This window comes from Chamaea fasciata, unplaced genomic scaffold, assembly GCF_029207755.1.
Source record: "Chamaea fasciata isolate MVZ Bird 193981 ecotype frontalis unplaced genomic scaffold, bChaFas1.0.hap1 SCAF_16, whole genome shotgun sequence".
In the NCBI taxonomy this organism is placed as follows: Eukaryota; Metazoa; Chordata; class Aves; order Passeriformes; family Sylviidae; genus Chamaea; species Chamaea fasciata.
Window position 1 is genome coordinate 13,640,635 of NW_027094101.1, and position 16,375 is coordinate 13,657,009.

The 16,375-nt window shown below is 46.6% G+C and overlaps 1 protein-coding gene across 1 annotated transcript in view; it reads left to right on the plus strand.

Moving 5' to 3' along the window:
- The window catches only part of AXIN1 (axin 1), a 71,645-nt gene that overhangs the window by 39,345 nt on the left and 15,925 nt on the right, over window positions 1–16,375 (plus strand). The window contains exons 3-5 of the mRNA XM_066197952.1: window positions 599–739; window positions 7,839–7,935; window positions 15,360–15,497. Coding sequence (XP_066054049.1) covers window positions 599–739; window positions 7,839–7,935; window positions 15,360–15,497 — 376 coding nt within the window. The remainder of the gene's footprint in view (window positions 1–598; window positions 740–7,838; window positions 7,936–15,359; window positions 15,498–16,375) is intronic.

Sequence of the window (16,375 nt, forward strand, 5' to 3'; positions counted from 1 at the left end):
GCAGCTTGTCCACGGGAAATGCTGGTGTGATTAGGTGGTCCTTCCTGGTGGAATTTGCAAGTGTCTGATGTACCTCAGTGCAGCACTGGTGGTCAGCTTTAGGTCCTGTGCTATGAGTAACAGCTGCTTCTTGTTTCACCTCCTTCCCTCTACAAACTTATTGGAGAGACGTTAAAGTCAGCATAAAACAGGTGAGCTCTGCTACACATCCATCCCTGTCAGAAGAGCAGAAACCTATTTTGACTAAGACAAATGCAGTCTTACTCTCTAGGTATTGCTTTTAGATGCTCACAGAGTGACAATGCTAAGCAGCTAGCCCATGGACTCCATAAACCCTAATGGAAACAGGACTTCTTCCATACAGTCTCATTCCCTCCCTTATTTCTAACAGTGTCATCTTCTTTACTCCATGAATTCCCTTTTTCTTCCATTTGTGAGTCAAACTGTTCATGCTCCACCAGTGCAACTTAGTGTGAACACAGCTTATTCTGTAGCCTGTCATTGAGGCTGGGGCTCCAGGCAGAGTCCTTCTGCATGGTGATGCAGAGCATGGTCAAGGTTGTGTCCTTCTAACTTGTCTCTCATTTTTCTCTCACAGGCATGGGTCGTGGAGAGAGCCTGTTAACCCCTACTATGTCAACACGGGCTATGCTTTGGCACCAGCCACCAGTGCCAACGACAGCGAGCAGCAGAGCATGTCCAGCGACGCCGACACCATGTCACTGACAGACAGCAGTGTGTAAGTAACTCCAGCCTGGGGGACAACTTCATGTGTCTTCAGCAGTGCTGCTTTTGGCTTGTTCTGGGAGAGAGGCTTGGCCACAGCTGGGTTTGGGAGGAAGGTCTGAATAGACCACGGTCAAGATCATTCTCACTTTCTTTTCAGTTACTTTGTCACTGTGCAGGCTACTCAGCCTGCCCAGTCTTGAGAACATTTGGAGCATAAAATACTTTCGAGTGATCTAAAATTAGTGGTGTTCAGTTGAAGTTTCTGCAATGTTTCTTAAGCCAGGTGCAAGAATTGGTAGTGCTGGATGACTTTGTAGTAAGTGATTTGAGATATATTATCTTCTGAATGTTAGACAGAGCCTTTTACTTACCTGGGTATTTCTCTTGAGATTTTATGCTGCCAAATTCTCAGAATCACAGAATGGGTCAGGTTGGAAGAGACCACAGTGGATTATCTGGTCCAACCTCCCTGCTTAAGCAGGGTCATCCTAGAGCAAATTTCACAGAACTATGTCCAGATGGTTCTGAAATATCTCCAGTGCAGGAGACTCTACGGCCTCTCTGGACAATCTGTTCCAGTGCTCGGTCACTGCAGAGGGAAGAAGTTCTTCCTTATGTTCAGGTGGTACTTCCTGGGCATCAGTTTCTGCCCATTGCCTCTTGTCCTGTTGCTGGGCACCACGGAGCAGAGCCTAGTCCATCCTCTGAAACCTCCCTGCAGATGGTGGCCATTGATGAGGTCCCTTCTCAGCCATCTCTTCCTGAGGTTAAACAGGCCCAGATCCCTCAGCCTGTCCTCATAAGAGATGCTCCAGTCCCTTTGTTGCCCTCCACTGTGTCTCCCGTGTCCTGAGGAGCTCGGGACGGGACACAGCACAGCAGATGAAGTAACAGCTCAGTCTGTGATGGCTCTGCAGTGGGATTGGTGATTGACCAGTTCTAGTTTGTCTGGTGACCACTGCACTTTAACAATACTTGTTCTGGTAAGCCCCAGCCAGATATATTTTCCCTTTCTGTCTCTCATGACAGCACTCCGTATTTCACCCATGAGATGCCTTCCTTAAAGATGATCTGCAAAGAAAGAAAAAAGGGGTTATGAGATTTTGTTGTGACTGCATCTCTGTGATAGAAAAAAAAAAGGATTTGGGGAAAAATATTCACTGTTTGGTGTGGTTTTTAGTAGTGCAAATGCAAAGTGTCTTTCTGTAGAGTAGAAACCCTTTGATTCTTCAGGCGAGAGATGACAGATTTACAGAATTAGGAGAAGATTTTATTAGTGGCAGTGCTGTAAACACAGAGTCCTCCAAGAGGCTTGTTTAATAACTCTGTGAGTGTCAGGAGCTGTCAGACCTTGCTGGAGAAACTTTCCAGCCTGTGCCATGGATGCTGTTAATAATGGTGCTACCACAGTTGCCCACCTGCCCAGAGTTCATACAGTGACACAGGGAGTGTGCGACGTGGCCAGGGCGTTCCTGTGTCTGTGCTGGTCGCCCTGCCTGAGCCAGTAGCTTGCTCGTCTCTGGCTCCACAGAGCCTTGGGGCCATGTCGGAGCAGCTGTGAGTCTGTTCTGCTCCCATTCTGCACCAGCCCCTTGCACATTATCCACATCATGTTGTAAAACTCACGTTGTAAAACGGAGGAGGCAGACCTTGGCCAGAGGGGCCTGGGAGGTGCAGGATGCCCCCAGGACAGAACCCTGTAGACGACCGCTAATTAAAGGCTCCATTTGATACAAATCCAGCTGCTCTGCCACATCCTTCTGCAATTCTTCATATTCATCAATTTATATGGAGGAGTGCTCTGAAGCTAGCAGGAGTCATGTAACTTCTTGTTATCAGGAGAGACAGATGTAAGAACTCTTCAAAATTAATTAGCTTTTAGCACTTCCTCTCCCACTAGTCCAGCAGGCTCATGGGGCTGCACTGATGGTTGTACCTGTGATAAGTTGTGATCATTTATGCCAGAATTCTTCACCCTCTTGATTTTTTTTCCACTACCCAGTTTGTTTTTTTCACAGTCAGAATAATTTCTTACTGGCCATCCTATGCTTCTTCTCCTTTAGGCATTTTATCCCTCCTATGCCCACTATAAGGCTGCTTCTAGGACTTTAATTACCACCAATATGTGCACTGCCTTCTGCTAATAACTAACCCAATCCTAGTGGTTCATTTTAAGCAAGTTTTGAACTTCATAAGGGTGTACCTTTCTTTCTATGCCTCTCAAACTGGATGCATGCAGAATCCAAAACTGAGATTCTGGATGTACAGCCTTGACCTTTGGCTTACACAGACTCTGTCTGTTTTCAGCACTTGCTCTTCATTACATGCTTTAAAACTCCAGCACCAGATTTTACTCAGATTTTACATGGCACTGCTGAACCTATCTGCCTCCTGAGTTTCAAAGGAATTTTTGCAGAATTGCTCAAGGCAGCAGAAACGAAGAACAACCAGATGAAGTTAAAGAAGGGACTCCTGCTGCTTGACAAGACTTACATGTCTCAGTGCTTTGAATTTAGGCCTCCTCTGAGGAAAATGGCAATAAAAGCCTCATTTGCTGATGAGGGAAGTTCTTCCCTCTGTGTGCTGTTTACACACAGCAGTCATGCTCAGTAATGAAGAAATCTGGCTTCTGCTCCAAGGCAGCAGGTGAACAGGGTGTGATCCAAGGCACAAACCTCCATCAGACCTTCCATCAGAGGAAAATGGGTCTGGACAATTGGGATGCAAACACTGGCTATCTGAGGAATGCTAATAAACCAGGAGAGCAAAGCATGATCTTTAGTGCTGGCCAGCTAAGGCCAGTGGAGAAGGCAGGCACAGAGCATTTGCTGCACCAGTTCCCTTCCAAGCTTTGATGTTGGATTGATTCCAGCAGCATGGGGTTTGGAAGTGACTGCATGCAAAGCCTCTAGCAAAGACCTGGGCGATGCTCTGCCTGTCTCAGCTCCTTGAGCTGAGGCACTTTGTTGGGAGCATCCAGCTCACCAAACAGATTGTAAAACTGTGATGTTACAAGCACACTTACCTAAAAGGCCAGCTTTCAACAGGATGTCTTTCCAAGCACTGGTAAATATTATTGTAATGGGCTGAATTTATATAATGAGTATGTTATCAGTCCCTGTTGTTAGAATAATTTGCTTTTTGAGTGGTTTAAAAAAACATTGCTCTTAAATGCCTGCACTTCGCTGATTATTTTTCAGTCTTCCTGTGTCATAGGAATTCCTCTGCCCTTGTAGGCAAAACAGCTCTGGTGCTCTCTGCTGAAGCCTGTTTTTATAATCAGCAGGGCAGCTGTGTTGTTTTAGCTGGTTTGTGTGGAGGCAGGGTCTGGGGAGGACACGATGAGAGGCTCTGGCGAGCGCTGGCCCGGCAATGCCGCGGCCACAGGTGGAGCCTAGTTGCTCACCACTGATGTTCCGTGCAGGGTCAGTCGTAAGTCAGGGATTTGAGGCTCTGCCTGCCCCCTGGGCTGCTCAGAGCCTGCCCCAGACTTGCAGCAGCATTTTCAGCACAGTCCTAAACTGCTCTTGCTGCCTCAGATAACCCTTCTTGGGGATAGCATCTTCTCAAGTGGAGGAGGTGAGTCTTTAGTAGGAGGGATTGTCACAACAGAGATGCTGGAGGCAAGATAAGGCAACTGTAGGTAGGAAGGCAGCAGATGAAACCATTAAATCTCCATGTGATGTTCCAGTTCAGATGCAGAAACACTTTAGGTCCATATTGATCTTGATTTCTTCAAGAGCTTACATGGTAAACAGGAGATAATGTCTCCTCTTTAGCCCAGGGTTTTGCTCCAGATGAGCAGTACTCCTTCCTCTGCTTCTTATCAGGTGTCCTGGCTTATCTTAGTTGGGAGACAGCTTTGCCTTCCCCCAGGCGCTTGCAAAGCCCTTGGTGCCGTGAGCATGGCCGGAGGGATGCTCCTTCTTCCCCAGTTCCAGTTAAACCTGCTCCAGAGTAGGGATGGCCAATCCCCTGAACAAAGGACTTTAGGATAGTGGTTATTCCTTCAAAAAGTCTTGCAGATTAAATGCTATTCCTTGGATGAATGGCCTTTAACCATAATGACTGGTGATTTTCCTATCGTGCTTCTGTATGTGAGAAAAGTGTCTTGTGACAGAGGTGCTTTGATAAGAGTAATTGGTAGAAAATACCAGTTTGACTGTGTATTTGTTTCCTGTATTTCCTAAGGCTAGTGATCCAGAATTACCCCAAGTTTTCCTATATTTAAACAAGTTTAGCAGCTTTTTAATTTAAAAGATCCCAAATAATGATTTCCAATGCATAATGATTGGGTTTGAAGCCTGTCTACAGAGGAGCAAAAGCACCTCTTGTCAGAAGAGTCCAACTGCAGGGCCACAGCCAAACCTCTGCTCCCCAGAGGCTCATGCAGGTCAGTTTGGAGAGAGGAGGAAGCGTCCACATTCCCCCAAGAGTAAACTCGTGGCATTATCATTTAATAAACAATAGAAATACTCTTCTTCCCTCGTTGTATTTCAACGCTGAGGTTTCTGGTGCTATAGAGAGTCACGTGATGAAACAAGGAAAAACAGTTTGGGAAAGTTTTATTTTAAAAGTAGCTGTGCTGTAAAAAAAAGTTTAATATCTTTTTTCTTATATATATATATATATTATTTCTCTATCTATTGAAAATATCTCAAAGCAAGCTACCTGACAAAAGGAAAACAAAAGTACGGTATTGGTTTTCCTTGCTTTCCCCCCATCTATTGAATAAGGTTTTGTTGGGATAAAATTAAAGTGCTTATCTTTGAATTTGCTTCCTCTGGTTGAGTTGGCACAGTACATTGAACGAAGGAATGTTCCAAGTTCAGAGGTGGCATTGGGGAATCTAGTTAAAATGACATCAAAGGCAGCACAGCGGGGCTGAACATGTGTTTGAAGCCGGATAGATTAGAGGCCATTATCAGCCTTTCGCTACTGTGCTGGGAACAAAAGTCGCTCTTTCCACTGGGACTGCTGCTGGGGAGAATTAAAAAAAAAAAAAAAAAAAAAAAAAGAGAGAGAGAGAGAAAGAAAGAAAAATTGCACTTTCTAACATAATGCCGCGTTCCCTGCGAATGGCCGTGTGGCTTTAGTGTGTGAGTTGTGTTCTGGCACCCGGGTTTTGTGCACTGGTTAAGCTGAAATGCTGATTACTGATGCCGACCAGCAATGGCTAAAATAATCCCCCAGGTTTTTTATTTTTCCCTCTGAAAACTTGCAGTTGTTTTGTTACCTTCCAGTCTAGAAAAGGCTGCGTCACAATGCGCTGAAACTCTTTAACCGTTGTGATTCTCATCATTAAAGAAAATTAAGCCACCTAATGAACACTGTCATGATCCCTGTACAGCAACGTGGGGAAGTTGTCCTTCTCCCAAGCCGTGTCACTGCAGGCACAGCAGAGATGATGCTCCCAAACACACTCTTTCTCCTCCTCCATTACCTGCAGCCACTCACCAGAGCTGTAATTAGCCTGGCTCATTTTCTGTTCCCTCATTTGTCTTCCTGCTAAAAAGCACTTGTCATTAATCATGGGGTTTGTTTTCTTTTATTTTAATGGTGTTTCGTTTTGAATGGCTGGGTTACTGCATGAAATTAGGTTCTTCTGATGTAGGTTGGTGGCAATTCTGCCTGCACCTGCATTTCCAGTGAGCCAGCAGGGCAGCCAACATGATGGGAATGGGAATGAAAGCTGGTTGGTGGCCATCCTCACACAGGCTGGTGCTTGAAACTCAGAAGGTTTGCAGGCAAAGCACCACAGTAAATTGTGTTTCTCTTGCCAAATGGCACCTTGACTTTCAAAATCTGTGGGTGAAACTGTTTGGTTTATGTTCTGGAGAAGCAGCTGGGGAGAGGGATAGGTGTTAAGGACATTTGGCCTGTGCAAACATCTCATGTTGTGAGATGTATCAGGGCTGGCTCGTTTTCACAGCTCACAGGGGTGCAGGGTTGGTAGAAGATGTGCCTGGAAATTACATGGTAGCTGGGACAAACCATATCCCTCCATTCATTTCCACCCACCTCTGTGGCATTGCACAGCACTCCCAAGCAGGTACCTCTGCTGAATCAGGGAAATGTGTAAAATGAAAAAGCTCCAAATTGCCAAGCTCCAGGCTGGCATTTGTTTTTGCATTTGGTGGTTTTCCCCAAATAACACAAGGTCACCAGGAGGGGGGTCTGTGTCTTTTCATAACTGGGCTCCACTCACTCATCTTCTCCTGGTCCCTGGGTGTGAGCGGGGGGGTGGCAATGGTGAGAATGAAAATGCGTTTCCATTCTTTGCCTGAAGACACACTTAGGCAGTGATGCTTTGCCATTTGGAGTGCTTAGCAAAGCCTGGTGCCTCTGACCCACTGACCCCTGTGTACCAAGGATTATTGTAGGCAGCACTGCCTCCTTCCTCTGCAGAGACCTCTGTCACCACCTGTTTCAGCACAGGCACAAAGCCAGGCAGAGCTGGTTCTCTTGGATGTGACTGCCCATGACATCCCTTCCAAACCTCATCCAGCCTCCTCTGTGGAGGGGGCTGGTTCTTCCCTGCAGCAACTCCAGTTTCAAGCCCATAATTTCAGACTGAGCTAGGGATTGCCTTGGGAGCAGTGGAGCCTATACCCCCTTACTTTGATAAGCCATTTGAGCGGCTGTCACGCTCTCTTAAAAATATATACCTTGTTCCCTGACCGAGTTCCCCTTGGAGTAGATGCTCACTGAGCTCCCACTCCTCCTTCTCCCCCCTCTCTTAGCCTGCCCTGTGGTTTAATGTGTACATTACAGGCTCTTTATAGGAAGCAACCAACTATAAAAGGTACCAGGATGCAGTCCAAGTCCTTCTCCCTGCCCTCTGCCTTGGGCAGCAGTCGCAGGAGCCCTGCCTCGCTCGGTTCTCGGTGGATGCTGTGTAAGTCCTCCTGGACCCCCATGCCAGAGCTTTTTTGCTTCAGAGACCTGTGTGAGCATTGTTCCCTGCATGGGTCCCTCTTATTCTGGGCATCCAAACATGAAGGGGTTTCCTACCAGCCACTCTGTGTCAGCAAGGCTTGAACCAGCATAACGTGTCAGAGAAAGGTTAAACAACTAAAGCAGGGCATGTTGTTGTTCTATTCTGGCAGAGATGGGATCCCACCATACAGACTCCGAAAGCAGCATCGCAGAGAGATGCAAGAAAGTGCCAAAGCAAATGGACGCGTGCCACTACCTCACATTCCTGTAAGTAGCACTATCTCCTTCCCAGGGGTAAATATGCAAAATATGTGAGATCTGTAGCAGACAGTTGCTCTGCTTGTGCTTGAGTTTAATCCCTCTTAGTGCTGTATTCACTTGGGGGTGCTTTAAGATGACGTACATTGTGCTAAGGAAAGGCTTGGAGCCTTCTGCCAAACTCACCATTGAGGACTGCCCAAAACAGAATTTTTCTTAACCATTCAGTCAGTAGCTGAGTGTTTCTCCTGGAGGAGAGCGGAAGCACCAGCTGGCATTTATCTGCAAGCAGTTCCATGCCCTCAGGTGAGCTGGAGGTGTTTGTGGGTGGTGTAGGAGGCTGTTGGACATGGAGGCTGATGCAGTTCTCAGCCAAGGTCAGCTGGGGAGAAGTGCAACGATCCCCAGCAGTATTTCTGCATTGGGCAGCCAGAAGAGCTGTAACCTGTTCTCAGGGACTCAGCAAAGCTCACTTTGGAACACAAGGCAGGAGAAAAAAAAGGTGCAGGAGTAAGTATTTCATTTAGCTGACACTGTCTCTTCAGTTGCTCCAGGTAAGCAAACAGCCTTCGGAAGATGAGTACAACTGCTAGGGCTTTGCATCACCATCTGCAGCTCTGCTTATTTTTGTTTTCTTTTTCTGAGAAGTTACAGGTGACATTTAATATCTAGTAGGGAATAAAGGTGCTTCTTTCCCCTTTGGACAGCTGGACTCCAGCACAAATCAAATAGGGAGAGAAAAAGCCTCCATCTGTTTTTTCCAGAAGTGCCTTCAAACTTGACGCAGCTGTTCCCATCCTGCCTGCTCAAAGCAGCACAATACCAGCAGAAATACACCCTTGTTTTAATCTGATTTAAAAGAAAAAAAACCCACACCAAAACCACCACTCTTTGTTTTGCCTTTTAAATTAGATTATTTTCCTTAGATTTAAGAGGGTCTCCTGTGCTTTGATCACTGGGTTGACAATAAAAGCCCTGGCTGTGGACGCTCATAGCCATCCTAGCTCAGTCACCTCTCTTTTCACACAGTTGCTTTCACAGTGTGGTTGCTGTTGAAAAGGCTGGCTGGGTGCCTTTTTATTTCACTTGATGCCGTTTTTACTGTAAGCATGGCTTTGTTAGAGTTGAAGTTTGAAAGCTTGGCCTTTATTTTTTTGTTGTTATTGTTGTTGCTGTTCCCCAACAGTGGGAACTACTGACTGAATATTCTCCGACTTCAAAGCTTGTCAGTGGCTTTACCTTTTGGATAAAAATAATAGTGGCTTTCTGTTGATGGTGTGCACTGGCAATGCCTCGATGAACTGCAGGTTATAAACTCAAGAGTATGGAGCATTAAATATGTATAGTGAGCTCTACTTCAGCGAACATCCATCTGCCAAACATTTCTTTTGTTGAACTGAGTAAGTGTCATTCCAGCAGCAGTTCCTTGCAGGCTAATTAGTTTTACTTAGCATTAAATTTTAGCGACCTTTTTGAAAACCAGCTTTAAAAACGGGGTAAAAAACAAGGTTTAAATTGCCCACCTGCTGCTTATAAATTTTCATATTATCCTACTTACCTACACAGTCCTTTAGAATTACATATTCCTCCTAAACTACACACAGACGCTTCACAAGGGTTTCTTTTGTGAAACATCCACTGTTCCCATTAGGTTCTGCACTGTAATTTTAAGTCCCAGGGAAAAAGGCATCTTGACACATATTTATATGGGAGCCAAGGACTGAGAACTTGAGTTAGTTCTAGTCTTTCTCCAGGGAATAAAAGTTTAGTTCAGACACTCTGGCACCTCCTGCCAGCCAATTACTGACACAGAATTGGCATCGACTTCAGAGAGGCACTGCTCTGCCCTCGCTTATCAATCAGCCAAGAAAGGAGAAGGTAATTAGACAATGTGTTTTGACAACACCAGTGTGAAATGTTATAAAGTTACTCTTTAAAATTCAGCTCTAACTGCACACTCTTTGAATTAAACAGCCCAAATTAGCACAGAGCCATGCAAATGTTTCTTCAAGTGTTGCTTTCTGAAGCCAGTGGTTGGGCTATCCCGAAGGCCGTGGCTAAATCAGGCTGGACCTGGGGTTAGCTGCTTCCAAACGTGTGGCAGTGATGAAATCACAACCTTTGAGTGAAGGTCTTTATGGACTCCTATCTCCAGCATAGCCAGAGTCCATACTGATAGTGCCTGCAGAATGCACAACATGTTTTCCTACTGATAACAGGGAACCTCCTGCTTCCGAAAGTCATTTCAGAAGTCCTTTACAGACCTTCCTGTTCCCTGACAAATGAGTTATGGGGCTATTATGCAAAATTCTGAAAGGACTTATATTGCTTTTAATAGCAGCACTTGCAGTTAAGTCCAGAAGCTATAAACTGCAGTGATTATATGTTCAGAGGAGGCTGCCCGCTGGTCCCAGCAGCCGTGCTGCCTCCAAGTAGTGACGGCGTGTGCTAGCTATGTGGAACACCCTCCTCAGCAGCAGGACGTGTGGATGGCCCTGATCTGCATCTTCCACACTTAGCAGCTCACATCTTCCACACTTAGCCAGTCACCAATGCTCTAAGTTTGGAAAAGTTGTGTTCTGTGAAGTGGCGCTCTGCCCAGGAATGCAGAGTGGGGGAGGATCTCCAGCGATCAGGGAGACCTCTGGTTTGTGCCTCTGGCAGAACACATTACACAGAGAGTGAGTGTTCCTTTCATGTGGTTTTCCATCTCTCTCTTGGATTTGAGCAGAATCTTGGCGCACCAAGGAAGGAAAGAACAAGCAAGTTCCCAAAGAAAGGGAGAAAGCCCAGAGTACACAGGGCTGTACCTGGCTCTGGCATTCATCCGTACCCAGGAGAGGATGAGAGATCCTCCTTCTCCACAGCAAATTCAGAAAAATCCAACCTCAAGCATTAAGACCTGGTATTTGGTTGGTTGGTTGAACTGCATAAAGAAGCCATTTTGTGATGTTCTTGCTGTAGCTTGATCATCGGGTGGGAGCTCTAGTGTCCTGCCCCACCATCAAGGATGCTGCAAGGTGGCTTCCATGGTGTTTCTGAGTGAAACAGAAGGTTGTGAGTGACCGCTGTGCTGTGCTGTACAAGTGAGGAGTGCACAGGAGGAGCCTGATCTTGTGCTGCCTGGATAACTGCAGCTAAATGAGCTTTCTGCTTCTGTGAGTTGGGAACCTGCTCAGAATTCCCATCGGCTATTTTACGCCATTTTCCTCAAACACTTGGCTGCAGCAGGACTCTGTGCTAATCCCTGGATGCTGTTAAACTGGATGCTGAAATCTTTGAGCTCTGACACAAGTGTTTCTAGTATGGAAACACCATTTGTCTGTTAAAAATTTATGTCACAGAGGAATGCATTAATCTAAGAAACATGGAGGTTCAGAAGTTCTTTTCTCTTGGCTTCTCTAGCGTGTCATCTTCCTTTAATTTCCAAGACTGACTTGTGATCTAACAACAGCCCCTCAGGCATCATGGAGGCATCAAACCTCTTGTAGAAGAGGGAGATTTACCAGCACAGAATTATTTGGCCCAGTCACATCTGTCAGAAGCAGTTCAACTCAAACCACAGATCCCTGGAGCTGCTAAGGGAACCTCTACCCAGTGTAATGTTGAAAAACTTCCTGTTTCATCTTAGAGCAGTTGAGGCTGATGCTTCCCAAGGGGAACCTGCAAATTGCAGTGAGATTCTTCCCTTTCAGCCTTTTCACATTTCGGATGCTGGTGTGTTCTCATGTGCAGCTTGGTTCTTAAACCTCTGTTTCTCAGGGAAGGTGAAATCCATCAAAACTCAAGAGCTGCATCTGCCTCATGGAGCAAATTCCATGGAACTCCCGCTCCATCAGCTCCAAGAAAAGAAGGGGAAAACATGAGAGCAGCTGTCTGGTGGAACTGCTGGAGGGCTTGTGTGTCTCACATGTTCTTAGCAGCCTGCTTCTTCACAAAGGCACCAGAGCTTCTAACACTTCATGTGTCAAGGACAATATTCTAGTGATAGGTACCCCAAGAAATCCTTCTTCAGAGCTGCCACAAGGAAAGATTGCTCCATCTAGAGCAGTTCAAGCTATTTCTGTTTTTCCCAATCCACCTGGCATCTAGCCTCCTGTCTGTTGTCCTCCCTAACCTTCCCAACTCCGCATGGTTTGGTTCTGGACAGACCTATCTAACTAGTGCCATTAAATAAAAGTAGATAGGTAATTAAATAAAACATTAGATTAAACAGTACTTTATAATGAAGCACTTCCTTTCTGAATTGTTGATGTAGAATATCCAGAGACCTCATTCTGATCCAGACTGAAGGGCTGGATCCTCAGAAACCAGCCAGCTCTTGGACAGTGCTGCACCCTTGACTTGGAACAAAAGCATTTGGAGCCCTTCTGATTTCAGAACAATAAGCAGCTTATTTACAACTCCCTTGGCAGGACTCTGTATGCCCATGGGAAGCTGGGGGCAGGTTCAAAATCCTGAAGGATCCTGCTCTGAGTCCAGGATCAGACTGGCCAGTCTTTGATGGAGCGTATTTCCTCTGTCTCCCTTCCCAAGTCAGGCCCGTCATTTGATAAAGGCTTCAAACACTTTGTTGTCTTAAGCCTTTTGAACCAGGTCAGTGCAATCCATGTTTGCTGTCTAGGGAGGCAGAGAGCCCTCAGCAGTTATCTGTATTGTTTCAGCACAGGGAATTTGCATTCATTATTCTGCAATGCTGTTAGTTTTGGGGAAGTCTGTGTAGCTCATCCTTTGAGCTAGGAATAAAGTTATACCCATGGTGATGTTCAGAGCATCATTCTGCTCACCAGCTCTCTGAGTTACCCTTACAGGTACCAGGACAGCACAGGGCGTGTGCAACTGGTGTCCGTGGGGTAAAGTGAGGTTTATTTCAGTTGCACTGATCTTGGATGCTCAGGGACACCCTTGCAGAGGAGGCTGCATCTTGCACCCTCAAACAGACTGCTGAGGCCCTCTGCAAGCTGTTGTGCTGAGTGGGAAGCTCCAAGGTCAGGCCAGTGGGTTTTGCAGATGCAACTGTTTTTCAAAGAGAGAAGAAAACAAATGCATCCTAAAGATTCTTGGGTTCAGTTATTGTAATTTCTGTAGCTGAGCTTCAGTCACCTCCAGACTTTGAGAGACTGTGGATAAACATGCTGAGGTATTAGTTGTAAAAGACTCAGAATCATCTTATTTTGAGTTCCCTGGATACAGCAGTGATTCCAAATATCTTTGGATCCTCAGCATTGCTGGGCCTGCAGGGAACCACCTCATTGTGACAGGACTCAGACACTCAGGTTAGCAAACTGCAGCCCTTGCGCCCACTGCTGCCACAGGTTCAGGAGAGACTTTAGTTTGGGATGCTGCCCTGCATCAAAGGCTGGGAAAACAAAGGGTAATTCTTCCCCTGTTGTGCTTTCCTGTGGTAGCTGGACCCAAGACTGTAAGTGCTGAGCTCCGAGCTGCCTCATATTAGGCTCATTAAAATGTCTAACGGAGCAGGACTAGGTGCTGCCATCTATAAACAACCACAGGGAGAGAGAGTTGGCATCCTGAGGTGGCAGGAGGGAGGGAACATGTCACCCAGCAGGCTGGGACTTGTCAGGCAAGGGAGAGAGTTCCCTCCTTGGGAATCCACAAGGAAGGATGGTGATGATGGTGATGGGGTTGGGGTTTCTCAAGGAAGCAGGATCCCTTAGCCAGAAGTGCTTCCCAGGGCTATGCAGGGGAACAGGGAGACATCCTGAGAAGCTCCTCAGGGAGTAACAGAGCAGGAACCAGCTCTGCCACATCTTCCCCCGCGCTGGAGCACATCTGGAGCCCATTTCTGGACTACACAAAAGTGATACATGCTACTTTGGCCCCTCTGTCAATATTTCAAGGCTGAACATCATTTTTGTACGTAAAAGTCTTTTTTTGCGGTTTAGCTTTTTATGATACAGGCCATTGGTTTGCAGGGCTGGAGGTCCTGGTGGCATCAAAGATGGCATCCCAGGGTGGTGACATCACCTCCTACATGTTGTGCTCTCTCCAGTGGCTGCAAGGGTGAAGGGAATGGTTGGTTGGGGCTGTTCCCAGCTCGGATGGGTCACTGGGATTGAGATTTGCTGGCAGGCTCGGGAAGACCCATCCTTCTTGGCAAACAAAACAAGCAGTGCTTTAACTGGGACCTCTGCAACCCAACTGGGGTGTCATGAAAGAGTCTTCAGCTCCTCAGTGCCATCAGTGGCTTCTTACTTTTTGTGGTTTTCTTCCATGCCTTCCAGCTGGCAGAGACAGAAAAGCCAATGTGATTTGCATACTTTTGTCAGGTTTTTAGGCAAAGCAGCATTTTAGTATTCTGCTTTGATCTTCTGGCTGGCCTGGGATAAATTCGGGTGGTCTCTCATCCTCCTTTAAAGTTTTCAAGCTCAGTGTCTGCTTCTGATGCTGCATTTGTTCTTTTGCTATGAATTATCTCACATCTTCACATTTAATTTTGTCTCTGGTCCTATAGAGTGTATATTTCTCTCATGTTAGTATTGAAATATTTGAATGCAGAGTTTTATGCTGTTGAATTTCTGCCTATTTTTCCTCCAAATTAAATTTTTATCTCTGCTGTGTCATTTTACTTTTTCTACTATTTAAAAAAAAATAGTACAGAAAGGATAAAAATGGGGGCGGGGGGGAAATGCAGCAGCTGATAGCTTCATACTTCACTACATGAACTTCTTATCCAAAAGCCAGGAATTTCGGGACGAAGTAACTCAGCATAAGGAATCAAGAATGCCCTTGAACTGCCATAAATATTCATTTATTCACCCAGAGCAGGCAGAAAAATGGCACCTCTGTGCTTGTAAGAGTGCTGTATTGATAAAGCAAGCAGGGAATCATTGCACAGCTCCGAAAAGCTGAGATGCAATCCTGTAGGATCCTCCTGCAAGAGAGGATGCTTTGTGGGAATTGGGACCTTGGGCTGTGGGCTGGATTTGCAGAGATTGAGACACACACTGATCCTCCTGGGATAGGCTGAGTAAGTGTGCACCAGAGTCCTCCCTTCTACCAAACTGAAAGCATAACTGCTATAAACAGGAGGTTTGAGAGGTTGAAAGGTCTGTACATCCTTTTGCCACACTTTGAGACCAGGATATTCCTGTTGGCCCTGTGTCTTTTGGGAGAAAAGACATCGCTGAGTGGAATTTGGTGCCGAAAGAGCTTTTTGGACTGCAGCTCCAGAAAACCTTTCCTTTAGATGGGGCGCTGTGTAGAGCTGGTGCCAGCTGAGGAACTCACCTCAGTGGAGGTGGTAGCTCAGCTTCCAGCCCCCGGGTCCTGAGCTGCACCTGAGCGCCTGCCAGCCTGTCCTCCCCCAGCTCCCACCAGAACGACTGGCATTTCCAGTTATCAAAGGCTCCCAAAGAAACGTGGGATTTCTCATTCATTCCTTGCTAAGCTATGCTCTGTTCTCCCTGCAGCGTACCTACCGAATGCCAAAGGATATCCATGTGGAACCAGAGAAGTTTGCTGCAGAGCTGATCAACCGTTTGGAGGAAGTACAGAAGGAACGTGAAGCAGAGGAGAAGTTAGAGGAGCGCCTTAAACGCGTTCGAGCGGTCAGTGACCTTCTTGTCTCCCCTGCCAGCCTGGTACTGCTTACCCTGTCCCACAGGGAGCTTCCAGCTGCTGTGGAAGCAACTGAGGTGGCCAGTTCTCTGCTCTACTGCCGTAGTCATCACTGGCACAGGGCTCCTGGAGGCTCCTGTAGTCCCTGCAGCTTCCACAATGCTGTTCCCCCATCCATGCTGAGTTCTAGTGCTCCCTCGCTGTGTAAGATATCAGCCATCACTCAGGGGCTGTGGATGCTCTCCTTCACCTTCTTTGGTACCCTGGAACTCCTGAGTTTGTGAGCAATCCCTGGGGACTGTGTAAGAGGGGTTCACATTCCAATAGGAGGTTTTGTGGGATCTCTGTTTCCCCCACAAATGGTAACCAGATGACAGGGGATGTTATGCTTGGGCGTGTTTGTGTCTGCTATCAGACCATTTCCACCACAACCAAAAGGGTTTTGCCCATCAGTGCCTAGAACACTCTAGAGATTTTGGAGGTGGTCAGGTGTGGCATTGAAAAACTCTCCTGGGCAGATAAACACACTGACTCCACCGGGATACCTGACCAGTGACACTGAGTGCTGTGAGCCCTGGTACTGCTGGGGCCCCAGAGCCTGAGGATTTGTTAGATGAACTGTGGGAGATGAGCAAGGCCTTCAGCTCCACAACAAGCTCCAAGAGGGAGAGAGTGAGGTGCTGTTCATCTGGTATTACCTGTGTGAGACCCCTGTTCAGCAGTGTTCCCACCACAGCTTTTCTTCGGAGACACTGCATCTCATGGGTACCTGCACATCTTGTGGTGGGGATAGAGAGATCCCAGAGGACACCATGGTGTTACTGAACATCACCAGTTCAGTGTAGCTACAGTCCCATGTGCCAAAGTT